This window comes from Pan troglodytes, chromosome 12 (assembly GCF_028858775.2).
Source record: "Pan troglodytes isolate AG18354 chromosome 12, NHGRI_mPanTro3-v2.0_pri, whole genome shotgun sequence".
NCBI lineage: Eukaryota > Metazoa > Chordata > Mammalia > Primates > Hominidae > Pan > Pan troglodytes.
Genome location: NC_072410.2, coordinates 49,663,564 through 49,689,108, shown reverse-complemented (window position 1 = coordinate 49,689,108; position 25,545 = coordinate 49,663,564). Strand labels below are relative to the sequence as shown.

General features: G+C 52.3%; 2 protein-coding genes across 32 annotated transcripts in view; both read right to left on the bottom strand.

Moving 5' to 3' along the window:
* SFXN5 (sideroflexin 5) overlaps positions 1 to 13,041 on the bottom strand; it is a 129,485-nt gene extending 116,444 nt beyond the window's left edge. For 9 of the 28 annotated variants that reach the window (XR_010149103.1, XR_010149104.1, XM_016948770.4 and 6 more), the window contains exon 1: positions 12,881 to 13,041. Coding sequence is in view for 15 of the 28 variants with exons in the window: in XM_016948770.4 (XP_016804259.1) it covers positions 12,881 to 12,982 (102 nt within the window). In the remaining 13 variants the exon portion in view is untranslated. Of the gene's footprint in view, positions 1 to 198; positions 636 to 11,733; positions 12,597 to 12,880 lie in introns of those variants that run through there. The other 19 variants (XR_010149105.1, XM_054678535.2, XR_010149100.1 and 16 more) reach the window with 15 other exon arrangements.
* A 1,557-nt stretch (positions 13,042 to 14,598) lies between these two features.
* RAB11FIP5 (RAB11 family interacting protein 5) overlaps positions 14,599 to 25,545 on the bottom strand; it is a 39,535-nt gene continuing 28,588 nt past the window's right edge. The window contains exons 4-7 of one of the 4 annotated variants that reach the window (XM_016948763.4): positions 22,844 to 22,862; positions 20,862 to 22,618; positions 17,212 to 17,401; positions 14,599 to 16,935 (exon numbers count right to left, since the gene is read on the bottom strand). In XM_016948763.4, the coding sequence (XP_016804252.3) occupies positions 16,732 to 16,935; positions 17,212 to 17,401; positions 20,862 to 22,618; positions 22,844 to 22,862 (2,170 nt within the window). In that variant the 3' untranslated portion in view covers positions 14,599 to 16,731. Of the gene's footprint in view, positions 16,936 to 17,211; positions 17,402 to 20,861; positions 22,863 to 25,545 lie in introns of all 4 variants that reach the window. The other 3 variants (XM_016948762.4, XM_016948764.4, XM_016948765.4) reach the window with 3 other exon arrangements.

Genomic DNA, 25,545 nt, shown 5'->3' with positions numbered 1-25,545 from the left:
TCAAGGACAGGCCCATCTGCTCTTCCAGGTGACTTCCATTTTCCCCTCTCTCTCCCAACGCCCTGAGATCTATTCTGAGCCTATTAAAAGCTCCCAAGCATCCCTGGACATGTAGGCTGAAGGTGAGGCCTGGTCCCCAGCCCTCTCCCAGCCTCCCTGCCTTGCTCAGGACCTTGAGTGACAGAGCACCCTGCCTACCCCCCACAGGGTCCCTCCCCAAGGTCCAGCTCTGCCTCCAGGGGGGATCCCCAAGGGCAGCTCAAGCCTAAAAGCACTGAGCTCACAATCCGCAGGCCCTCCTTCACCCAGAGCCCTGTAGCTGCTGAGGTGCAGGACAAGGGGCAGCTCCCCCAACCTTGCCCCAGAGCAGGGGCCGTGGAAAAGGAGGGCTTTATGCTAAGCGCAGCCACAGGCATTGGAGCACAATGAAAGGAAACCAAGCAACCCGGCTGCTGGGCCTTCTGCCCTGGGGACAAAGCCAGCTGGGCAAAGCTGAGCTCAAGGGGAAGACAGAGGGTGCCAAGCTCGGGGATGAAGGGGAAGCTGCAATCGCTGGGGTTCATGCCTCACTACACTCCGGGCTCTGCCCCAAATTCCTCCCTGGAGCCCCACAACTCTCCAAGCACCATCCTTTGCACAGTGGAGGAAACAGAAGCCTCCACATTCCCTCCCCTTATTTAGTAGGACACCAGACCCTGAAGCCAATTCCTGTTCCTTTCCCTTCCCAATAAAGACCCTGCAATAGGCTCCAGGTCACCTCAAAGTCCCCATACACACCAGTTCTCATCCCACCTCCATTTCTCTCCCACCATGGCACCCCTGCATGAAGCAACCTCTAACCCCTAATGCCACCCCTACCCAGGTGCTGTCTCTCACAAACCAGATCAAGCTTCGGTCCATTCCTAACAGAAACAGCTGCCTCTCTAACCTCTTATAATCCACACAGCCCAGACCATTTCCCCATTAAAGACATACATAAGGGAGGCTCACAATGCTGTCCTGGCAAAATTTCACCTCTAAGAATGTAGTCTAAGGAAACAATCCAAGATGTTCAAAGATCTGGTCAGGTGTACATACCAAGGATATTCACTGCTGCATTATTTACAAAGGTGGATGGTTAAATAAATGATGGTCCATTCATATGACTGAATACTATGCAGCCTTTAAAACTATGTTTTCAAACATTTATGACATGGAATAATGCTTAAAATTTTATGAAATGCATATAAGCAGTGTGATTCCAACTCAATAAACAAGAGGATAAACAGAGCTAGACAGATACTAAGCGAAAAGCAAAAAGACCAAATGACATCCAGATCCTGGTCCACTAACAGAGACCAGGGCTCCTTAGGAAAGGAGCGGATTCAAAGGCTGGGGTAGGGAGGGTACAAGATGAAACTGGTACATTTTGTTGCACCAGAAAGTAATGAAGTCTTACCCCCAAAAAATGATGGGGACATGTTAAAAGGATCAACGAAGGGCAGGTGGGACACTGTGTTCTTCCAAATGTGATACCCCGAGAAGTCCACAGCATCACTCACATAATATTCCAAAGGGACTAAATAAATCTAATCACAAGAAAACAAAACAAACCCACACTGACGGACATTCCATAAATTAATTGGTTTTGTTCATCAAATATGTCAATGTCATAAAGACAAAGAAAGAGTGGGAATGAGACTATTCCACATTAAAGAAACTAAAGAGACAACTAGATGCACTGTGTAACTCGGGATTGGATCCTGGCGTAGAGGGGGGAATGCTCTCAAGAGCATTACTGAGACAAGTGACAGAAGTGGAATATGGACCATAGGTTAATAAAAGTGTTGTATCCATGTTAAGTCTCCTGAATATAATTACTACACTGCGGTTATATAAGAGAATGTCCTTGTTCTTTTTTTTTTTTTTTTTTTTAAGACAGGGTCTAACTCTGTTGCCCAGGCTGGAGTGCAGTGGCACGATCTCAGCTCACTGCAACCTCTGCCTCCCGAGTTAGCAATTCTCCTGCCTCAGCCTCCCGAGTAGCTGTGACTACAGGCCAGTGACACCACGCCCAGCTTATTTTTTTTGTATTTTTAGTTGAGACGGGGTTTCACCATGTTAGCCAGGATGGTCTCGATCTCCTGACCTCATGATCTGCCCACCTCGGCCTCCCAAAGTGCTGGGATTACAGGCGTGAGCCACCGCGCCTGGCCAAGAATGTCCTTGTTCTTAAAAGATATATGCTGGACCGGGCGTGGTGGCTCATGCCTGTAATCCCAGCACTCTGGGAGACCAAGGCAGGCAGATCACCTGAGGTCAGGGGTTCAAGACCAGCCTGGCCAACATGGTGAAACCCCGTCCATACTAAAAATATAAAAATTAGCCAGGTGTGGTAGTGCAATCCCAGCTACTTGGGAGGCTGAAGCAGGAGAATCGCTTGAACCTAGGAGGTGGAGGTTGCAGCGAGCAGAGATCGCACCACTGCACTGCAGCCTAGGTGACAGAGCAAGACTCTGTCTCAAAAAAAAAAAAAAAAAAAAAAAGTCACATACTCTGATGTATTAGGAGATGAATGAATACAACCTATTCGTAAATAGTTGAAGAAAAATAACGTGTAAAAATACAGGGCAGCCATAAAACCTGGAAATGTAGATACTATAATTGAATGCAGATTGAAGATGTCCTAATGATACCATGTATATTTGCTATCTTTTCAGACTTTATGATTACCTGTAGACAAAGAGAATAATAAAGGAAATGTGATAAGATGTTAAAAATTGGTAGATCTAGGCAAATAGGGAAGTTTTCCTTATTCTTGCAACCTTTCTGTAAGACTAAAAGTGTTTCAAAATAAAAAGGTAAAAATTATATTTTCAAAAAAGCTAGATGAAAATATACTAAAATGCTAATAGAGATTGCCTCTGGGTAATAGGTTTATGTATGATTTATATTTCCAGATCTTTAAATTGCTTTTGAAATTAAAAAAATCAATATTATACCTAATATACAGAAGTGATATTACATTTAAAAATACATATTTAGAGTAAAATGCAAGCCAGTCACAGTGGCTTGCTCCTATAATCCCAGCTACTTGGGAGGCTGAAGCGATAGGATCACTTGAGCCCAGGAGTTTGAGATCAGCCTGGGCAACACAGTGAAACCCCATCTCTACAAAAAATTTTAAAAATTAGCCAGGCATGGTGGTATACACCTGTAGTCCCAGCTACTTAGGAGGCTGAGGTAGGAGGACCACTTCAGCCCAGGAGTTCGAGGCTGCAGTGAGCTATGATCATGCCACTGCACTCCAGCCTGAGTGACAGAGTGAGAGCCTGTCTCCAAAAATAAAATAAAGTAAAACATGAACTGATATTTTAAACATTACACTTGATTAAGAGCTCCTGAAGGACATGGGCTATTGAATGTTCCTTCCTTATCCTCCCTGGCTCGAAGTCTCCTTACATATCTGGAAGGAAGGGTCTTCTGCCACAGGAATCCATGAGTGGGCTGATGAGCAGCCAACGGCCTCAAGGCTTCTGGGTGGGGTAGAGCTGGGCTGGGCTTTGAAGGGAGGGCAGGATTAGGAAAGGGTAACAGTATGGCAGCTAGTGGTCCAAGGAGGAAAGAGGATGAGCAGGGGAAGAGGAGAGAACCTGGAAGTAGAATGGCCTGAGTGAAGCAACTTCTTGAAGATGGTCCAGCAGAAACTTCAGCCTTTGACTTGTCCTATGGTCTGGCACTGTCTTCATCCTGTCCCAGCCCTGCCAGCCTTCTTGTGTCACTTTCGACCACAGCTACTGGGGGAGACTCCCAGATAAGGCATTTTGCTCCACAGACACCTACAAACTCCTAATGAGCTAGGCTCAGGGGACAGACACCAAATGAACAAGCCCTCAAAGAGCTCACAGCCCATCAAGACAGACTAATAACTATAAACAAGTAACTACAAAACACTGATCAGAGTTTAAATGAAGCATCGCAAAGTATATTGGGAACACAGAGAGTTCTTCCTATGTCTTCCTAGTTTAAGTCAAGGAGGTGTTCCAGAGGAGCTGGGACCAAGGGATGGATGAGTTTACCTAGCATAGGAGGGTATATGCAAGAGGATGAAAGCATAAAGCTTAGGATCAGAAGCTGCACCAGACTCCTGTGGTCTCTTCATTCATTCATCATTCAACCCACTACCGAGGATCTACTGTGTGCCCAGCACTGTGCTAGGTCCTGGAGGTAGCAAGGCTGACCAACTGTGGGGAAATGAGGAAGAGCAGCCACAGATGATGCCTCACTTTCTAGTGAGACATGAATGTTTGTTAACCAGAATAGGGACAGCAAGAAGCATACTGATTAAGTGGAAAGAAGATAAAAACTCTGTATTGGTCATATCAGTCTGAGATATTTAAAGGGCCTTCCAGATATAATTTTTCAGCAAACATTTGGACTGAGATTCAAGAAAGAGACTCTGAATTGGAAATGTCAGGTACAGATTGCCCTAAGACCCCCACCCCACCCACTATAGAGACAAACCTATAGTCTGACCAAGTCAGATTTACTGACTCACTCAACAAAGAAAAGCACCACAGCAGAGGAATTATGGGGTGCCTTGCCAAACAAAGAAAAATATTTAGTATATAATTTAAGGAAGATAGAGTAAAATGTAAATGAAGCAGTGTTTCAATAGGCTCCAAGCAAAGCAAGACTGTGTGAAAAGGAGTCATCATAGGTCTGGACCAACCACTCAGGGTCTTGTTTCCTTAAAAACTATAAAGATTAATGAGAAATGTTGTGACCAGAAACCCCTTATTTGCAGCTATGGGTTGATTCTACGAGGCAAAGTGACTTAGACCTGCCAATCAAGAGGTAGATGGTTCATTCCTAATGATATGACTTAAACAGCAAAGTTCCTGGCAGTCTAGGACCTTATAGAGTGAGACATGAGTATGAAAGAGGTGGTTACTGGAAGAAGGTTGTTCGATACTTTATAGATCCTGTGGGTCCTCGTGAGAAACATTGTTTCTTTGCAGCTGGCTCTGTGTCTGTCCTCCCCGTCTGATGAATGGCAAGGAAGGTTTTACTTTCTCAGTCTCAGTTCATTTTTATTTTCTCAATAGTTCAAAATGTATAGCCTCCCTCCCAAATTCAGTTCCCATCTTTTACCCCCTCCCTCCCAAATTCAGCTCCCATCTTTACCCAATCACACAATCGGTGGATGTTTTTCCTCCCCTTTTTCTTTACTGGAAGAATGAGTCAGCCAAGTGATTCCTTCTCTTTCCCTTCACAAGAAAGGTGAGTCAGCTAATTCTCAGCAGGAGCCAGGGCCTACAGCAGCAGCTGCCTTCCCACCTCCACCAGCCGGCTCTCTCCCATCTGCAAGCCCCCCAGGAAAGAGCAGGCCTTGGGAGCAGCAGCAGAGGGCAAAGATCCCAGAAGAAGCTGACACCGCCCCGCAACTACACACACCAGACCTCCAGATTACTGCTCTTCGATTAGGAATAATATACTCGCTGAACCTACAGCCCAAAGCAGAAAGGCTGGGCCAGCCCAGTAGTCCTGAATCAGCTGCACCCTGAACCACCTGGGTACTTCAAAAACCAGGCCATACACCCAGGGATTCTGATTCTATTGCTCTGGGGGTGGCCTCCAGGCATCAGTGTCTATTTTAAAACCTGCCCAGTGTGACTCTTGGAAATTATGACCCCTCTCCACTGCACAAACCAGCCCAGGAGCAGCACTAGAAAAAACTCACTGTCTCGCCTATAGGAAGTAAATGATTAAAATACATAACCACCTGCAAGGTACTGTGATTTTAGAACTTTATTTCAAGCAAAGTATGAGACATTTCCCCTCTGCCTCCCAACTCTCAGCCCACACAAACCTCCCAGCCTTGAAGTGAAGAAAGCATTTGTCTGCCCAGCAAGCTCTCCATACCCCAGAGGGAGCCCTGTGCAACCAGCCTGCTCTGCCCCACTAGGCCTTGGTCCCCAGCATACTCATACCCCCAGTCATCTCAGCAGATAAGTGAGACTTCCAAAGGAGCAAGGAATTTTTGTTTTATTTTTGAGACAGAGTCTCACTTTGTCACCCAGGCTGGAGTGCAGTGGCACGATCATAGCTCACTACAACCTCCACTTCCTGGACTCGGGTGATTCTCCCACCTCACCCTCTAGAGTGGCTGGGACTACAAGCATGTGTCACCACACCTGGATAATTTTTATATTTTTTGTAGAGACGGGGTTTCGCCATGTTGCCTGGACTGGTCTCAAACTTCTGGGATCAAGCAATCTGCCCACCTTGGCCTCTCAAAGTGCTGGCATTACAAGCATGAGCCACCACACCTCACCAGAAGTTGTTAAAAAACTTCTTTCCTTCTTTCTTTTTTGAGACAGGGTCTCACTCTGTTGCCCAGCTGGAGTGCAGTTGTGTGATCATAGCTCACTGCAGCCTCAGACTTCTGAACTCAAGGGATCCTCCTGCCCCAGCCTCCCAAGTAGCTGGGACTACAGGTGCATGCTACCACGCCAAGCTGGTTTTTCAATTTTTTGTAGACATGGGGTCTCACTATGTTGTCCAGGCTGGTCTCAAGCTCCTGGCCTCAAGCAATCCTCCTGCCTTGGCCTCTCGAAGTGCTGGGATTACAGGCATGAGCCAACTGCACCTGGACGACAATTTTTTTTTTTTTTTTGAGATAGAGTTTCACTCTTGTTGCCCAGGCTAGAGTGCAATGGTGCAATCTCGGCTCACTGCAACCTCTGCCTCCCGGGTTCAAGCAATTCTCCTGCTTCAGCCTCCTGAGTAGCTGGGATTATAGGCGCCTGCCACCATGCTCAGATAATTTTTGTATTTTGTAGAGACAGGGTTTTGCCATGTTGGCCAGGCTGGTCTTGAACTCCTGACCTCAAGTGATCTGCCCGCCTTGGCCTCCCAGAGTGCTGGGATTACAGGCATGAGTCACTGTGCCTGGCCATGTGGGGGAATCCTGAAAGGCTATTTTTTGTATTTTTTAGTAGAGACAGGTTTTACCATGTTGGCCAGGCTGATCTCGAACTCCTGTCATCAAGTGATCTGCCCGCCTTAGCCTCCCAAAGTGCTGGGATTACAAGCATGAGCCACTGCGCCTGGTCCTGGACAACAATTTATTTACAGATGGACTGAAACACAAATGGGAGAAAGTATGTGTGTTTGTTTCCTGTCCTGGGGCCCCAACATGGCAAACATGGTGTCTTGGCCGGAAGGAAAAACAGTGAGTTCAGGAGAGGAAATGACCAGAAAAGGAAGAGGAAAGGAAGCAAAGCAGGTCTCAGAGGTTCCCTGGGTGCTGTGCTGTCATCTCCTCCCCTTTCACTAGGCAGCTGGAGTAGTGGTTAAATGCATAGACTTTAAGTTTACAGGAGAAACAAGGGATAAAGGAACATGCTAACCACTACCACAGAGATGCCATCAGCAACATTGAGAAGGTGGGGAATTCTACAGGGACGAACAACTGTTTCTTCAATAGGAAGGGAAAAGAGGAAGATAGAACTAACAGATTAAAAGATACAAAAGATGCCGGGTGTGGCAGCTCACGCCTGTAACCCCAGCACTTTGGGAGGCCGAGGCGGGTGGATCACCTGAGGTCAGGAGTTTGAGACCAGCCTGGCCAACATAGTGAAACCCCATCTCTACTAAAAATACAAAAATTAGCAAGGCATGGTGGCATGCGCCTGTAATCCCAGCTACTCAGGAGGCTAAGGCAGGAGAATCACTTGAACCCAGGAGGCGGAGGTTGCAGTGAGCTGACATCATGCCACTGCACTCCAGCCTGGGCGACAGAGAGCAACTCTGTCTCCAAAAAAAAAAAAATAAAAGATACAAAAGAGAAATACCCAAAGGCAATAATATGTGGGACTTATGGGATCCTGATTCAAACAAATCAACTACAAATAAATTAAGTGATGGTCAGGGAAATATGAATAGCGACTGGTTACTTGATGATATTAAGAATTAATGGGCCAGGCATGGTGGCTCATGCCTGAAAATCCCAGCACTTTGGGAGGGCGAGGCAGAAGAATCATTAGAGGCCAGGGGTTTGATACCAGCCTCGGCAAAATAGCAAGACACCTGTCTCTACAAAAAAAAAAAAAAAAAAAGAAAAAGAAAAAACAGAAAGAAAACAAACAAACAAAAAATACATATAGCCACGCATGGTGGCACACCCCTGTAGTTCCAGCTACTCAGGAGGTAGACGCCAGAGGATTGCTTGAGCCCAGGCGCTCAAGGCTGCAGTGAGCCATTAATTACTGTTCCACTGTACTCTATTGTGGGTGACAGACAGAAACCCTGTCTCTAAAAAAAAGAAAAAACAAATAATGATTTTAGGTGTGTTAAGGACATGGTTATGTTAAACAAATCAAAAAACCCTCCAATATCATGTGATAAAGAGAGCACTTCACCTCTGTGATATTCTTACCTCAAAACCCATAACTCCGGTCTACCCAAAAGAAAGACATTAGGCAACCCAAGTTGAGGGACACTCTATAAAGTATCTTCCAAAATTGTCAAGGTCATCAAAAACAAGCAAAGTCTGAGAAACTATCCCAGGTACTATGAATGCCACAGACCAGAGGAGGCTAAAGAGACATGATGACTAAATGTAACATGTTCCTGGATGGGATCCTGGGACAGAAAGGAGACATTAGTGTAAAAAAAGTAGTAAAATTCAATGAAGTCTGGAGTGTAGTTAACGATAATGTAGCAATGTTAGTTTCTTAGTTTTGAAAAATGTACTGTGGCAATGCAAGACGATAGCAGAGGACAATGGGTGAGGGCTAGGCAGGAATTGTTTGCTGTCTTTTGACTTCTCTAAAATTATTCCAAAATAAAAAAATTTTAAAAAAGCTAACCAAAGAGTCCTTATTTTTTAGAGATACCTACTAGTGGGTTCAATGAAATGATGGGATGTTTGGGCTTTGCTTCAGAGTAATTCATTGATTGGGTTGTGGGGGGTGGGTGCATAGATGAAACAAGGCCGGCTTTAAGTTGGCAACTGTTGAAGCTGGATGATGGGTGCATAGGGGTTTACTGACAACTATCTCCAGATTAGTATGTTTGTAAACTTCCATAATAAAAAGTTGACAACAAGCAAACAAACAAACAAACATGAACTCTGGAGACAGACTGCCTGGGAAGTTACTTAATCTGTTTGTGTGCTGTAGTTTTCTTACCCATAAATTGGAGATCATTGCACCTGCCTCAAAGGGTTGTTGTGAAAATTCAGTAAGTCAATACACAAAAAGGCTGGAATGATGCTTGGCTATCGTCACCATCTTACAGGGAGAAAGATGGTCACAGACCACCAACACTCATCACCCTTTCTTCACACTCTGACCCTCCACACCCTCCACCCTCTTTCTGCCCATCCTCTTGCATAGGGAGACCCTTGAGGGAATAAAGAGGAGTTCTAGAGTGACTCCAGGGAATAAGAAAAGACCTTGGTAACAAATCCTGCAGAAAGCGGTGAGATTAATTGGGGAATAAGGGTCATGTCCCTGGCATGGGTGCTGGGAATGAACCCTGGATTATCAACCACCTTGAAGCAGGCTTCTGTCAGGCCAGCACAAGGTACTATGAGCATATATATTACACAACTATTACATGCCAGGGCAGGACATAGAGATGTGGGCTGGGCCCTAAAGGAGCTCATCAACCCAGTACATACGTAGCCAACCTTTGTGTCTTTAGACTCACCTCCTTAGAGACACCCCAACTCTGGGATGTCTCAGCACTGATGAACCTTACACTGTCAAACATGCCACCACTTGCAATTTTGTAAGATCCCTAAGGGACAATTTGGAGAAAAGTTGGTCCACCTCCCCAGTCACAACCTTACAAGTCAATTTAATTCAAGTCCGCAAAGCCCTACTGAATTGTCTCCAGGATATTCATGTATATAACAAATCTTCATTAAGCACCTCTTAACTGCCAGGCACTGTGCTGAGCCTTGGAGAGTCAACAGGGAGTAAAGGCAGGCACAGCCCCCACTTCTGCAAAGTCCATAGTCGAAAGAGAGACACAGATGGCAAAGAAATACTCATCACAAATCAATGTATACACCGAGATAGGTACTTTGCAGTAAGCGAACACTCAAAAATCCAACCTGGGAGTGGCAGGAGGCTTCTCCAAGAAAGTGATGCTTCATGGATACACCAGGGATGAGGAAGAATGGGAACAAGAGTTGGGGGTAGAGGAAGAGGTGATGTTCCAAGCAGATGGCCCAGTGGTGGGAGGGAACGTGGTGGGTTCAGAGGCTGAAAAGCAGCCAGTGTGATGTGAAGGAGGGTGCGAAGTGTGGGTGGGTGGGTGGTGGGATTCAAGGAAGAAGTAGTCAGTGGGGTGGGCCATGCATACTTTGGGGGCCCCTTCAGAAGTGAGGTCTTTATCTCAGAAGCAGGGGAAGCCATTGGAGGGTATTTAAATCTACAAGGGCGTGGGGAGTCCCTTGATCAGATCTGCACTGTTGGGACTCTGACTTGCAGAAAGAGGAAGGACTGGAAGAGGGCCAGAGTGGAAGCAGGGAGACCTGTTGTGAGGCTACTGCAGTGACCCAGGAAATAGACGATGGGGGCTTGGTCTAGGATTCTGGCAGTAGAGATGGGTGGACTTGAGAGCTGTGTAAGAGGTAAGATCACTGGGCCTCTGGTTGCATTTAAAGGGTGAGGGAGAAGAAGGAAAGAACACAGGCGGCTCCCAGGTTTCTGGCTGCATTGATTGGGTGGCAAGTTGGGCTGCTTGCAGAGCCAGGGAGCCATGCGGGAGGAGCAGGTATGGAGGAAAGAGAAGATCCTTAACATGGATGAATCACATGCAACGTGCTTTATGCAGGCCACTATGCTGGAGGAGGGGAGCTTCAAAAGTGCATACAACAAACACTTTTACTGCCTTCAAGAGCAGTGCCAAAAAGAAGTACCGCTATGGCTGCAGGAACGGGGTAGCCTAAAATGTTTATCTATGGCTCTAGAGCAGTGCTCACAGCACAGGGCTCAGTCATATAAGCCACTAAGACGTATTTGATAAATGTCTGTTAGGTCACTGAATGTCCCTAGTGCCACATACAGATAACAGACACCAGGACAAAAAGAAAAAGGAAAAAAAAAAAAGGAAACACAAATCTTTTACTCGGCACATTACTATATGCCTAACCTGTCTCCATCAGGGTAAGACAGAGGCAGAGAAGGGCAAGTTCAGCCCCTTCTTGCAAAAGGCCTACAGGGGGTCTGAGGAAACCAAGTCGTCACACAGCAAACATTTAGAAGACCACAGGGCAGACTGTATGGAGAGCTATGAGGATCTGACTCAGGTGGCCAAAGAGGTGTGCAGGAGGAAGCCTGCGATCTGATGGGACCAGAGAAGAAGGGAGCAAGTGTTTGCCAGAGAGGCAGGCCCGTCTGAGCCTTTAAGAATGAGCAGAATGGGGGTGGGAGCGGGGACAGGCAATGTAATAAGGTCACTCAAGTCCAGGCAGGGACACCCCGACACTCTCGCCCCAGATGGCCTCCTACACTGGAAGGAAGATGCCAGTCTCACCTCGGATACCTACATGCTGAGATGGCCTACTTTTAAAAGGAATTAAAGTCCTGTTAAGAAACACTGGGGACATTTTTTTCAGACGGCTCAGGAGCCAAGTTCCCTAATTATCAGCAAAGCTCGGGGCACCCCCTTGCTGGAACCAGTCCCCCTTCCACCACAACAACAAAAAAAGAAGAAAAAAGCCACCGCACCGACCTTAGCACAATTTCCTTTCTTCCTTCAAAGTTCTTTTCTGGCCGCCTCGGCTGCCGCCCACCCCTGGCAAGCCCCGGTTCACTTCAGCGGTCTCTCTGCCTGTTTCCTAATAAATTCCGTCTCCTTGGTGCGGGAGGCGCGGGAGCCCGAGGGTCTGCGGCGCGGGAGCGGCCCCTCCCCGGCTCCGGTCTCCGGGCCCAACAAGGCGCCCGGGCTCCGCGTTCCACCCCCGCCTCCGCAGTCTAGGGCCGAGTCGGCGACGCCCCAAAGGAGGTCCCGGAGGGAAAGGACCCCTGTCGCCGTGCCCCGAAGAGCCTGAGCGGGTGTGCCCAGAGCCAGTACCCGGCGGCGCGGGGACCCGGGCGCGGGAGACCCTCCGCGGAGGACACAGCGAGGAAGAGGCTGGGGGGGTTCCCGGGCGGCAGCCCCTCGGAGGGACGACGGCCCCAGGGGATGACACAGCGTTTCCCCCGCTCGCCCTGGCTGCGTCCCCTCAGGGCATCGGCCGGCTTGCTGCGTCAGCGAATCCTCAGCCCGAGATGGAGAGCAGGGACCGGGGACGCCGGACCGCCGCTCGCCTCGGCACTCGCCCCCTCAACCTGCTGCGCGCGCCGGGCCCGGCTTGGGGGCCAGGGCTGGGGAGTGACCGCGGGGCGCGACGCTGCCCGGCGGCACCGCCAGCAGCTCGAAAGGAACGTCAGTCCCCACCGGGGGAAAAAGTTAGAAGGCATCCCGGCCACGCCAACTTCCCATCCAGGGCCAGACTAGAACTTTGAGTCCGGGGCGGGCAGCTGCACAACCCGGAGCAACCCTGAGCAGCCGCTCGAAGCCGTGCGCTCGGGACCTTGCCCGCAGCCGGCGGTGGCCAATCACAGGGCGCCGCGGGCGGGAAAGGCTAGAGGGCGCGGGCAGTCGGGGAGTGACGGCGCCAAGGGCCAATAGGAAGCCAAGATGGGAGTCCGCGCCCGCCCCGCTGACCAATGGGAAAAGGGTGGCTGTGACCGAGGCCCCCCCCCCCCCCCGGCGCTAGCTGCAGGCTCCGCTGGCCGCGGGTGGGAGACCCTTGGGCGGAAGGGGACTTTGGAGGGGAGTTTGCTCGTCCTCTCTTTGCCACCCGCCGGCCCGCAGACCACAGCCCGGACCTCACCTGCTGGAAGCGGGGTTTGCCCAGTTGGAAAGGAGGTGCATCGCTCGAGGCGCTAGCGGCACTAGCCGCCGCCGCCGATGCTGTAGTCGCTGTATCCGCCATGGCCACTGACGCCCGCAATCTCCGGCCCTTTTAAAATGTCCCTCCTCGGCCCCCGCCACAGCTGCCTCTCCCGATTGGCCCTAATCAACCGCAGCGAGCGGGAGGCGCAAGGCGTTGTGGGGAGTGTAGTTTTTCGCGTCGCGGCGCTTACAACCGTAGACTGCGGAGAGTCGCGGCCGTCCGGAGAGGTCTCGGTGCCCGCTGTCCGCGTTGCAAGGTGCAAGGTCGGCAGTCCAGGAAAGGTGTTCCTGTACGACGACCACGGGCCACCCCTCGCTGCTTAGTTGCCCCCAGAAGTTAGAGTTGTTGCCGTGGGCGTCGCTCCTGGGGCCAGGCAGCGCAGAAGGGTCCCATTCAAGGGGGAACCTGGGACCAGATGGGCAAAGACTCCAGGCGGAGTAGGGTTAACCTCGGAAGGCTTTCTCCAAGGAGTTGCACTGCGGACCTTCTCGTACTTTCCTCCGTCGCCACCCTGCCCACTCGTCCTGTGCTCTCCGGCTGCCCTGACACTCAGTTCCTGGAGCATGCTGGGGCCTGCCCGCCTCCCGACCCCTGAACATTCTGTGCCCAGAAGACTAAATCTTCGCCTGATGCTGGCTTTCTGGCTTTAGCCTAAACATTGCATTTCCCAGTCCATCACTCTGCTTGCACAAAATCCCACAGAGGCTCCGTGGCACCCAGCACTTCTCTTTTGCACTCACAACTACTTACTGTTCTGGACAGTCTTTCTTACTGTAAAGTTCACAGGGCAGGGGCTATGACTTTTTGATTCACTTCAGTTTTCAGAGCCAGACATAAAAGGGCTCACAGTAGAGACTCAAATAAGTGTTGGCTGTGAGTTCATCAGTGGGGGATTAAGAGCCCTGGCAGCTTTCACCTTGTCTGGCCAACCAAGGAAGATCCCTCCTGGGCCTAATTCCTGGGCAGGAGGAGAACTTGGGACTAGGGTGGGTGGGGAGGGTGTTAGGTAAGGGGGAGTATTACAGATTGTGGAGTAAGCATCAGTATGGATAATAAACACATACAGTTGTAGAATGGATTAGCTGAAGATTCCCAGCTGAATTACCTGGTCAGTGAGCCAGACTTCGGGAGCTGCCTGTTTTGCCCAAGATGACAGTAGAAATATTTGGTCTTCTAGGGAACCCCACTTTGGGTCTCATTAGTCTCGTGGTGGAGTGCAGGGTTGGCTCATGTCTGCCAGTGTTTCTGGACACTACATGAGCTGTAGCAGTCAAAGTTTTTCATCCTCTAGTAGTTGAACCACAAGAAACACTTTTCATAAAGCTAGGGGGAGATTCTAGCTAGCCACGAAGAACAATTTGTATCTTGGATTTGTATCTTATCTTCCCCTGCTAGACCATGCAACTTGAGAATAGGAATCCATTTCTTACCCTCTGTATTACCAATAAATGGGCCCATCTTAGGTGCGCAATAAATGTGGGTATCCTGGGAGTCAGAAAAGACTAAGTTCAGGCTGCTGGGCAACACTGTGCTGCTGCCCCCTTAGGGCAGGGACAGTGTCATCCAAGAATCCCATCACCTTGATTTAAGGTGCTTTCTCCCACAGCAGCCTCCTGTAACTGTTCATTCCAAAACAGGAACACAACAGAGCCACCTGCAGTACATGAATGTTTTATTCTTCATAAAGTGCTTAAAACATGAAGAACAAGCTCTTTATAAAGAGCCTTAACTAGGAAGACAAACAGCAAAGCAGAACCATGCCTGCTCCCTGCCCAACCCACCTGCAGCTTTCCTCCAAGTGTGGCTAGGAGAAGAAACATCAACAAGGAGCCCGGGCTTCGATTCAAAAACTCCTCTGAAGCCATCCATGCCCTGGGCATTAGGGAGGCCCACAAAGGTCAGGGCCAGGGCTGGGAGTGAATAAAGCCCAGAGGAATCCCCAGTAGTGGGGGTGACTCCCCCTCTCTCAGAAAAGATACTTACTTCTCTAATACCCAATGACCCCCAAAAGCATGACTGAAACCCTGGGGACCAGTGGATACTTTTCTCAGCTTTGATGAGTGGAGTTTAAGGTAGGTAACGTTACAGGGGCTTTCCTCCATGTGTGGCGCTCCTCTGCTCCATCCTGGCAGCAGACAGACATCACCGAGAGGGCACATGTCTGCCTGAGGCCTTCCAAAAGCAAGCCCACAGGCCCTCTCCTGAAGAAGTGGTGGTCCCAGAGGAGCTCTTGCCTCCTCACTAAGCTGTTAAGTATCCTCCTTCAGCACCTCATCACCCCCCATTTTTGCTAATTCAGGGTGCCCCAAGCTGCCAAAGTTCCCTGCAGATGCCTTGGGGAAGCCTACCATGTTTTCTACAAGCAAACCAGGGGCTGGGCCAAAGGACAGATACTTCATTTCAAAGTGCACTGCAGCCAAGCCAGGCAAGCCCCTGGGGCAGAAGGGACAGGCTGAGATAACAGCTTAGTGGATGGATGGGAGGACAACAAAGGCTTTTTCCTAAGTATAGGTGTCTCCCAAAGGCATAGTGGGACCTCCCTCTTCCAGGCAAGCTGACTGGTCTAGTATGGCTAAGTCCTGAGGCCAGACAATGAGAGTGAGCAGGGCAGCCCCAGGCCTGCCTGCCCACCTGCCCAGCAGTGTTTATCCTGGGATCCTCCTATTGGGGTTGAGGGAGGGGAAGACAGCAGGAAGGTTGAGGGAGCAGCAACTTGGCCAGACCAAGAGATTAACTCTAGGGGAGGGGAACAGCCCACAGCAGGGCTGCCCATTCCCATTCCCAGGGCCCTGAGAGAGCCAACCCTATGTATTCAACAGGTGGGAGGGGGACGCCACACAGCGGGAGAGGTCGACATCCAGGGGCTCTTGACCCCGCCCACAAAAGGCACATTTTAATTGGTTTCCAAAAGTTCAAACCCTGCAGCAACAGAGTTTTGGCATCTGGACAGGCAACAAGAATAGACATGGAGGCTTGATCCCCAAATCATAAGCAGTCCCAAGCCCCAGCCTGGAGGGACCTACACATTGGAGGTGGTCAAGAGCTCAAAAAGCAAAAAGGTGCTCTCTCCGCACCCGCCCCTGCGCCCCACACATTCCCATGTGACACTCGTGGAAAGGTCAGAGGGGGCAGGGAGCAGCCTGAAGCACACACATCATCCACCTCTGTCCACACGGCACTCGCCCCACAAACAGCTCCAGACTGAAGCAGACTCAGGACATGGCAGAGACTGGCCCAGACCACACAGGCTTCTTGCTCTCAGGGGAATGGGTGTGAGGCTGAAGAGGCTGGTTGCCCGTAACTCACAAACAGGCAGCGTGGTCGTTGTCCCAGTAATACTAGAAGCCCCTCCAGGGGCTGAAGGGAAATGAAGGGGATGGGGCTTTGGCTGTGGGAAGAAATGGCTGACCATCCTTGGGGGATAATAAAGTATGTGCTAGCAACCAGTCTTGTCCCAGATTACTGCATCAAGCTACAGTTCACCCCTGCTCTGTCTTGGGGGAAGAGTTCCAATTCCCTGGGGCCCCCAAAGCTGAGGGGTATGAAAACAGGCAGGTGGGAAAGACCCAGGGCTCCCAAAGACACACAAGTTGTGCACAGAACCTGATGCCTCCAAAGGGAATCCAGAGGGCCCCCTTCCAGCAGCCGCAGTTGAGGCAGGAGGGAGAGGAGCAAGGAGTGACAAGGCAAGACAGACGATGCCCCACTGCAGATGAGAGAGTTCAGGAGGAGAGAGGGCAGGCAGCAGTAGGTCCATGCCAACCCTCCTGGGGGTAGGGTGAGGAAGGCTATTTGGGGGGGCCCGGGGGGATCTGCAGCAGCGTGGGTGAGGTCTCCATGATCCGCACCAGCAGCCGGTCGATGTAGCTCTCCAGCTCCTGCACATGCTCGTCTCGCTGGCTCAGCTCCCGCTCCCGCTGCAGGAGCAGGCTGATGAGCTCATCGTGGGTCAGATGGTAGTACTTGGCCGACTGGTCCAGCACAGCTGAGTCCTGAGGCCGGACCGAAGACAGTGAGCAGGGCAGCCCTAGGTCTGCCTGCATGCCTGCCTGCCTGCCCGCTTGCCCGCCCGCCCGCCTGCCCACCAACACCTAAGTTTCACCACCACAGGGCCCCAGGCTGCCTGTCTCCAAAGTCAGAGCCTAACTGGCTTCAGGACTCTGATATGGGGGACCTGGCCTGCTCCCTGCCCCACCCTCACCAGGACCAAGCCCTGAGACTCCACCACACATTCTGTCAGATGGCCCCCACACCCTGCTGGGCCTTACCTTCAGCCTTTTGGTGTCCACCATCTGGCCAGCCTGGGGGGCCTGGGTCACAGGCTGAATGCTCCCAGATGTGACTGTTTTGAGCTTCTCCAGCCCACTGCTCAGGGCTATGCTCAGACTGGAGCGGGACTGCTTCCTGTCGGGACTGCCCTCCACAGGGGTGGCACTGAGGGGCTTCACGGGGTGGGGACTGCAAAGACATACAAGAGATGGGTTACACAGAGAGAAGGGTGGCATGGGTCAAAGGTGGGGCTGCCTTCCCTATGGAGCCTCCAGGTCTGCTGGACAGAAAGCCCAGCACTGGGTGGTAACTGCCCCTACAGAGTCAAAGTTTCAGGGCAGCGGTGTCCAGTACTCCTCAGCAACCCCCTGGGCTGGCCTCAATCCCCACCCTACCACCTGCTCCCTCCCCATTTCACTCCCTCATTCACCGGGTGAACCGACCCTTTCACAGGGACAGCAAAGGCCATGCTACAGACTCCTGTGCACCTGCACCCAGCCTCTGTCAGGGACACCCTCCTCCAGCCATCTTCCCTCCTTTCTCTTCTATACTGTAACCTTTCTCTAGTGCGGTGACCAACCCTCCCAAGTTCCCAGTTTTCCCAGGACTATGAGGATTCCCAGGACATGAGACTTTGAGTGCTAAAACCTGGGCAAACTGGGACACTTGGTCAACCAGCTCTCTCTAGGGGTTGCTTCCCATCAGCATTTACATAGCCCTGAAAAACCCTCCCTTGACCTTATATTTGCTCCAGCTATCATTCCTAGTCACCTTCCCCTTTCTTCTCACCCAAGCCTCTCCGCAGCAGCATGGTTGTATAATTTCTTACCTTTCATTGACTCCTTAACCCATTAGAACAGGACGTCAGTCTCTACCGGCCCACCACAAGTAGACTTGTTGAGGTCACCAAGCCTTGCTGGTTCTCACCTCACTGACCTCTGTGGAGCCGACACTTGAAGCACTCCTTCCTTTGGGCTGCTTGCCTCCCTTTCCCTTCAAGACCTCCATTTTGTCTTCTGACCCCACAGCCCCTTCTCAGTCTTAACAACTGCTAGTCTGCCCTTGGGTTCTCTCCTCTCCTCCTCCCTGCATCCTACCACTCTCCTAATCTCCATCTCTAACCCAGAGCTCACTGCCTGGACTCTAGACCTGCAGAGTCAGGTGCAGGCTGGCTTGCTGCTCCCTGGGTTCCCCCTCAGGTGCATCCCACTCCCCGCCACACCTCCTCTGTGCTGCCCTAGCATTTGAGGAGCACCTCTGGCCCCCACTGGCTCAGGTCAGAAAGTCAGAAGCCTGGGAGGTCCTCTGGCTCATCCTCTTCAGCCTCGGCCTTAACAATCAAGCACTGCCACCTTCCTACCTTCTCAAGCCACCCCACTCCTCTCCAGGCCAATGCTTAAACCTTCCTTCTAGTCACAGCCACTAAATCAGCTCCTCCATCTCAGTCTTGCCCACCTCCAACCATGCTGCTGCAGGATAATGATCTCAGCATTCTCAAAGCTTGAGAATCCTTTAATGGCTTCTATCAAGGTAAGAAAATACAATCTCTAACACAATCTGGTCCCTGCCCTTTCTTCATGGTCCACTACTCCCAAAGCCACATTCTTACCAAGCTCTTACAAAAGCTATTCTTCTGTCTGGAACAACATTGCCCCTTCCTCCCGTTGGCTCACTAATTCCTACTCATGTTTCACAGTTGTGCAAAGCCACCTTCTCCAGGAAGCCTTCCTGATTCCTCCAGGCTAAGATGACCCTTCTCTGGGATCCTCCAGCACCCTGTGACAGGTACATAAACTATAACATAAACTGCATCAGGCTCCCACATTAACTATCCTGCCCAGGGGGACCTCTTACAAATCTATGCTTACTTCACAGAGGATTTAGACCATTCAGGAGTAGAAAGCAAAATGGCTTAGTCCAAGGCCCTGAACTCCACTGAAGGAAGGGTCACCCAGACCCAGAGACTCTCAGGCTAGATCCATGCATTCATTCTCACAAATCGGGAAGAGTGGCAGAGCACCCATGCTCTGGGCAGACAGTATGGAGAAAGAATGCATCTCAGTCCTTTCCTGCCACCTAGGAGCCTGTGCTAGGGATGGGGTATAAAAGCAGCGCTAATGCCACCTGCGGGCTGTGCCAGGGAAGGGGAGGATGACCAGTGTAGTATAAAAGTGCCTTGAATGAGGGGCCAGGAGGCCTTGGCTTGTTTGCCCCCTTACATCAGAGGGATCTGGGATCCTAAACCCTGTGGCTCTCATGGGCTCTATTTCTTCCTTTGAGGAATGAGACAGCTCTATTTGGCCCATCCACTTCATAACAGAAGGAACAAGCCCAGTACAGACATGAAGCCAACTCTGGGACGAATAAAACTTATAAAAAGTGGCAAGTATTATTAGAGGTCATGCTGGCAGACAGCAAGGCCAGCCAAGGACACTGCAACCACCAGCTCCCCCACATCCTCTCCCTCACCTCAAGGGAGGAGAGTCACCACCACCACCAGGGAGGGACACTGGGGGCAGCCTGGACTCCCTCCTACCCACTTCCCATATGTAGTTCTGGCCCCTTGGGGTTTCTTCCCTTCTTGGGTCCACTTTATCTTCCCCAGTGGATTGGACATTCCTTGGGAATAGAGTGGAGACAGTGTCTTTCATCTGTTCAGCATCTGACACATAGTAGGTGCTCAGTGAATGTGGATGACCAAACATGAATGCCTGGTCGGGAGGCCAGTGCTGGAGCCTGCCCTGCTCTCCCCTCCCTTCACTCGGTCCTCCTAGAGCGCTATCGTCCCAGAGGGACTTGCTGCCTTCTAAGTCACACCCCATCACCTCCCAGTGCCCTGAGTCTCCAGGCCTCTGCCCACATCACCCCTGACCAGCCACCTGGTGAGGTCACAGCTTCATAATTCTTCCAAACCTCCCAATGCCACAGTGAGCACAGTCACACAGGCATCTGCTGTCCACTCAGTGGTCCTAAGTGCATCAGAACCACCCCTTAAAAGGCACCAGACGCAAACCAATGAAGCAACTGCTGCGCGTGGGGAACCTTTCTTCTGAGAGTTACATATGTGGGAAGTGTTTGAGTTTTCCTTTTTCTTCTGAAGGTGTCTGCAGCTTTCTCTCTGACCTAAGTGCTGGTCCCTCCTCTAGCTCTCTGCCTTCCCCAGACTGCACCCTCACTCTAGCAGAACAGGAAACTGCTCAAGGCTCCACTGCCAGCCTGCTCTGCCACGGTCTGCCCCAAGAACTACCCCCTGCTTGACAAGTTCCACTGCCCCCCACCCACAGCTCCCCTGCGGCTGAGTGCACACACTCCAGAAGGGCCTACAGCACAGCTCTCTTTCCCTGCCAGCCCACATCGGCTCTCCCCACTTCATTCCTTATACCCTGCACCTCATCAGTGCTGTTCTCCAAACCCCTGGCTTGTGGGGGGCTGCCTTGATTATCCCAAGTCCCAAGAAGGCAGCTTCAGAGGTGGTACCATAGAAAGCTCCTGTCTTCAAAGCCTGTACCGTCTTGCCTCTGGGGTAAAAGAGACCCTCACCTGCCCCACAAAGGATGAGACTGGAGTGTGAACCCCTCAGTCCCTTGGGCTGTTCTGCCCCCTGTCCACCCCCTTCCTCCTGGGCAGTGTTCTGGGGGTGGATGCTCACCTGGCACTGGGCTGTGGCTCCTCAGCTGGTCGTGTCTCCAAGGGCAGAAGCACAAGCGGGGAGGCTGGGGTGGCTGCAGCGAGGTCCTCCCTAAGTAGGGCAGGGGAGCCCCCAGGTGGGGAGGGCTCAAGGGGGCCAGGGAGTAAGGCTGGCTCCCCTGGTGGTGCAGAGGAGGTAGTCAGGGGCCAGGCTTCAGACAGGGGAGAGCATGGAGGGCTGGGCCCCCCACGGTGGTGGCTGGCCCAAGGCGGGAGAGGGGGCGGTGGAAAGTCAGGCTCTGGGGGAGTGGGCAGCTCTTCTGGACCAGAATGAATAGAAGATTCCCTCGACCCTGGCGGGGATGCAGATGAGAGGCTGGGAGGATCTCGGCTCCCCTGAAACAAGAAGGGGTTCAAGGCATCTTCCTTGGAGACCCACACATCAGCCTGCTGGGAGGTGGCTGACAAGGACCCAAGCCCCTCTCCTACTGGATCCTGGCCCTGGGCCTCAGGAGCCTCAGGGCCTTCTCCAACCTCTGGAGTCCCCCAGATGTGCTGACTCTGAAGAGCTAAGCTCTTTGAGTGACAGGGTATGGGGGCAGGACCCTCAGGGCAGCTGGCGGGTGCAGACAGGCAGGGCCCAGACACAGGGGGGCTGGCATCCTCCACTAGCTCTTCCAGGCCAGGCTGGCCCAGCAGGGTTGCAGAGGAGCAGCTGTCAGACTCCTCCGACTCACGCTTCTCTCCCTCCTCCTTGGTCTCTGGGGGACCGACAACCAGTGCACTTGGGGAAGCATCTTCTCCCTCTGTCTCTGGCCCCCTGTTACTCAGCCCCACTGCGGCCTTCTCCTCCTCCTCCTCCTGGGATCTTGAGGGTGTGAAGAGGCGCGGTGGCTTGGGAGGTGGGGTGCTGGGCTGCAGCCCCTTGTCAGACACCCACTCGGGTTTAGGCTCGGGCTCCGGTGGGGGAAGCCCCTCGCTCCCCTTGGGGCTCACAGTTTCTGGCGATTCAGGCTGCACCTGGGGAGCAGGCTCATCAGACTCTCCCCGCAAGACTAGTGAGGCCGTCTCAGCTGCAGGAGAAATGGTGACCACATCCCAAGGCCAGGCATCATCAGCTGTCTCGACGTCAGGGCAAAGCTGATTTTCGCCTCGGGAGGACTCATCGTCCTGGCCCTCAGCAGCACTCTCTGGGCCCGGCAGCCTCTCCCACACACTGATCACTTCTGGGGAGCTAAATAGAGATGTCCCACTGTCTGCCGGACTCTGCCCTGCTTCCCCTTCCGGGGCTGGCAGTTCCCTGTTTGGTTCTGAGGCTGAGGCTCTCAGCTGTAGCTGGGCTGACGAGGAGGGCAGGCCGGCCCCTACCGACCCGAGGAGCCCCGGGTCAGCCGCACTCGCACTCTGGTGGTCCGGTCCCAAGTCCAGAGGAACCCTGGGCTCCAGCCACACGCTGCTCCCACCTCTTCCTCCTCCTCCTCCTCCTCCCCCAGGCTCTCCCTGGGGCTCAGCTGCCTTCGCAGTCATGGCCCCGGGGCCTGGGTCTTGCAGCCCTGCCGCCTCCAGCCCCACTCCTGCAGGGGCCAGGATCTCGCTCCTGGCCTCTGGACGCAGCCTGCTGGCAGCAAAGACGTTGAAGGTGTTGTCCCACTCAGGCAGGGCTTTCCCAGGGGAGGCCAGGGGGGTGGGGCTGGCCCTCGAGGCACTGGGGAGAGAGGGAGCAGGTGAAGGAGAGTTTAGTGCTATGTCGGCTATGAGCTCCTCGAAGAAGGGGTTGCTCTGCAAAGAGGTGAGGAACGGGTTGGTAAGACCCAATAATCCAGGTGGGGTGGCTTCAGGGGCGGCGGTGGTGGCGGCGGCGGCAGCAGTGGCAGCAGCGGGGGAGGCGGCTGCAAAAAGGTTAGTGCTTAGCATGGGAGCAGCAGTGGGAGCAGGAGTGGGAGGGGCCGGAGCCCAGGGGGAGCAGGGGAGGTGGTGAGGAAGAGCAGCTGGGTCAGATTCTACCTGAGGAGACACGTCCAGGCTGTGGAGGGAGACAAAACCGTGAGCCTCCTGGTTAATGCCAAGACTGGAAAGGCCCCTGAGTCCCACGCCCCACCCCCTGCTTCGGGACCAGGGGCCACAACACACACATAGACTGGATTTACCTACTTGGGCCAGGGTACAGAAGGAAGACCCCAACATGTAACATTATCAAGTGCCTCCCAAGGAGAAATATGCCAGGCAAAGCTATTTTAATCCTCACTCCAACCCCAGAGAGAAATCATCTCATCTGATAGGCAGGATCCAATCCAAACCTAACCAAGTGTTCTTTCCTCTATCCCATGCTGAAGCTTCTAAGGTTCTACTCAACAAGGAATTTACATCTGGGAAAACTAATCTGAAAGCGCCTTACATCCCTTTTTTTTTTTTTTTTTTTTTTTTTGAGATAAGAGTCTCTCGCTCAGGCTGGAGTGCAGTGGCGCGATCTTGGCTCACTGCAACTTCTGCCTCCCGGGCTCAAGCCATTCTTGTGCCTCAGCGTGTGCCACCACACCTGAATAATTTTTGTATTTTTAGGAGAGATGAGGTTTCACCATGTTGGCCAGGCTGGTCTCGAACTCCTGGCCTCGTGATCTGCCCACCTGGCCTCCCAAAGTTTTGGGATTACAAACATGAGCCACCAAGCCTGGCCCCTTTTAGGACTAAAAGCAAAGAAAACACCAGCTGGCATGGGGGGATAAAGAGACCAGAGAAAGGCCAGGCCTAGGTATCTGGCTGGACAAAACCAGAACTTATAGGACCTAGCAGGGCACCTAGAATTCTGACACTTGAAACAGCCTGGGTTCTATTGATCCCTTGCAGAAGCAAAAGTAATGACGGGCTGTCATTGGGTGTGACAAGGTGTCTTGTTTCTTTGAGGGGCAGCCTAACTGGCTAAGGAATATAAGCCACCTGTGGAGAACGTCAACCAACAGGTGCCCTGATGGTCCAGCCTTTGTCTCCCAAGGCTGGCAGTGTGACAGCAGCAGCAACTCTGGATGTCACCAGGGGCTTCTCAGGGATTCTGGGGATGGGGACAGGGCAGGTGCTCTTAGGACACTGGAGAACAGGTTCTGGCCTTCATCTGTCCAGGGCAGGGTCCTTTCTCGGGGGAACGCCCCCTGCACTGGTGCTTATCCACAGAGTGAGGCCGACTCCAGAGATGCGGGCAGGGGCGTGCTCTCAAACTAGAGCTTCTCACTTCCCTAGGACCCAGACAGAAGGCCAGAAAAAACGGCTGCCTTGCCACTGAGCCACCGTCAGAGGCAGACCTCGGTGGCCTCACCCTCTGCCTTCTAAGCAGTCTCCCTCCTCACGGCTGGTCTCCCAGCCCTGGCTCTAAGCTTCCAGGACCCCCGCTCCTTGGCCCCTGCCTGTCCAGGTGGAAATATCCTGGGGAAACCCCTACACATCCGACTTTTCAAGCCAACCAGCTTCTTGCACAGGAAATGTAGGCAGTGAGTCCTGAAGGGGCAGAAGCCAGGCTTTGGCCAGCCAGCCCATAAGGAGTGTGGCTTGGAGTAGGAAGGGCACCTGTGGAAAGAGCATGAGCTGTCTGGAGCTTGCCCGGATTCTCCCGGGAATCCAGGGCCCAAAGAGGGCAGACCCACACAGAGGTGGACTGAGGCAGGTCAGCTCGGCAGCTACCACCAGGGGCGGACCACAGGAAGGAGTCCAACTAAACAGAGGCACAGGTGGCTCCAAAGATGGTTCTGGGAGCAGGGAGGTCAGCCTCACAGGTCCCAAACCCATGGATTTCTCGTAAGAATCAGTTTCCAGAGAGTCTCCTGACCCTATTTTTCCCCTTACGATAACTCCCCATCCAAGGGTAAATTCTCAGTCTCATCCCCTCCACCTAAAGATGGAGGGAGAGGGAGGTAAAAATTCCCACCTGTTCCCACCCCACCTGGGCTTCCACTACTACCCTGCTTCTATGGACATGGCGAAGATACCAAAAGAGGAAGAATCATGGGCCCAGAGCCTCAACCCCAGCAGATGCCCTTTCTCCCTTCATTCCAGACAAGCCCCAGGCCAAGGCACACATGCCTGCTGTGGGGACCAAGGGGAGTGAGAAGCAACATATACCACCACCAGGTCAAGAGCCTGACCTCAGCCCACTTGCCATTAGTGCATCCATACTACACCCAGCCCAACCCTGTCTACAGGACCCGGGCCCCCAGGAACAGGGCTAGAGCACTCTGAGCTGCTTCTCTCCCCAGCCCCCTTTATGACAATAGGCCACAGTGGTCTGAAGGAAAAGAGTCCCATCAACATTAAAAGCACTACGCTTAACTCTGCCCCCTCAGCCCTAACCTGGCCTGCACTCACCCTTGCAGTCTTTCAGCAACCTGGCTGGCAGTCAGAACTGCAGGGAGAAGAGCGGCAGGGGAGTAGACTGGGAGCCTCCGGTTAGGCTCGGCAACCTCCCTCTCCCGGCCAGCTCCCCAGAGGTACACACAAACCTGTTTGTATAGAATCAGCAAAGGGCTCTCCCTGGAGGAAGGGACTCCAAGCACCAGGCCTGGCAGGCTTTACAGAGCCAGCAGTACTTCTGAGGGCATCTGTCCATCCTCCTATCTGGTAACACATCCCTCCTTCATGCCTTCCTCTCCCTTGCTCCACACCAAGTGCACATTCTGAAGGTTCTCACTTCAAAACATCTCCCTCCCACTCCACCTGGCCCA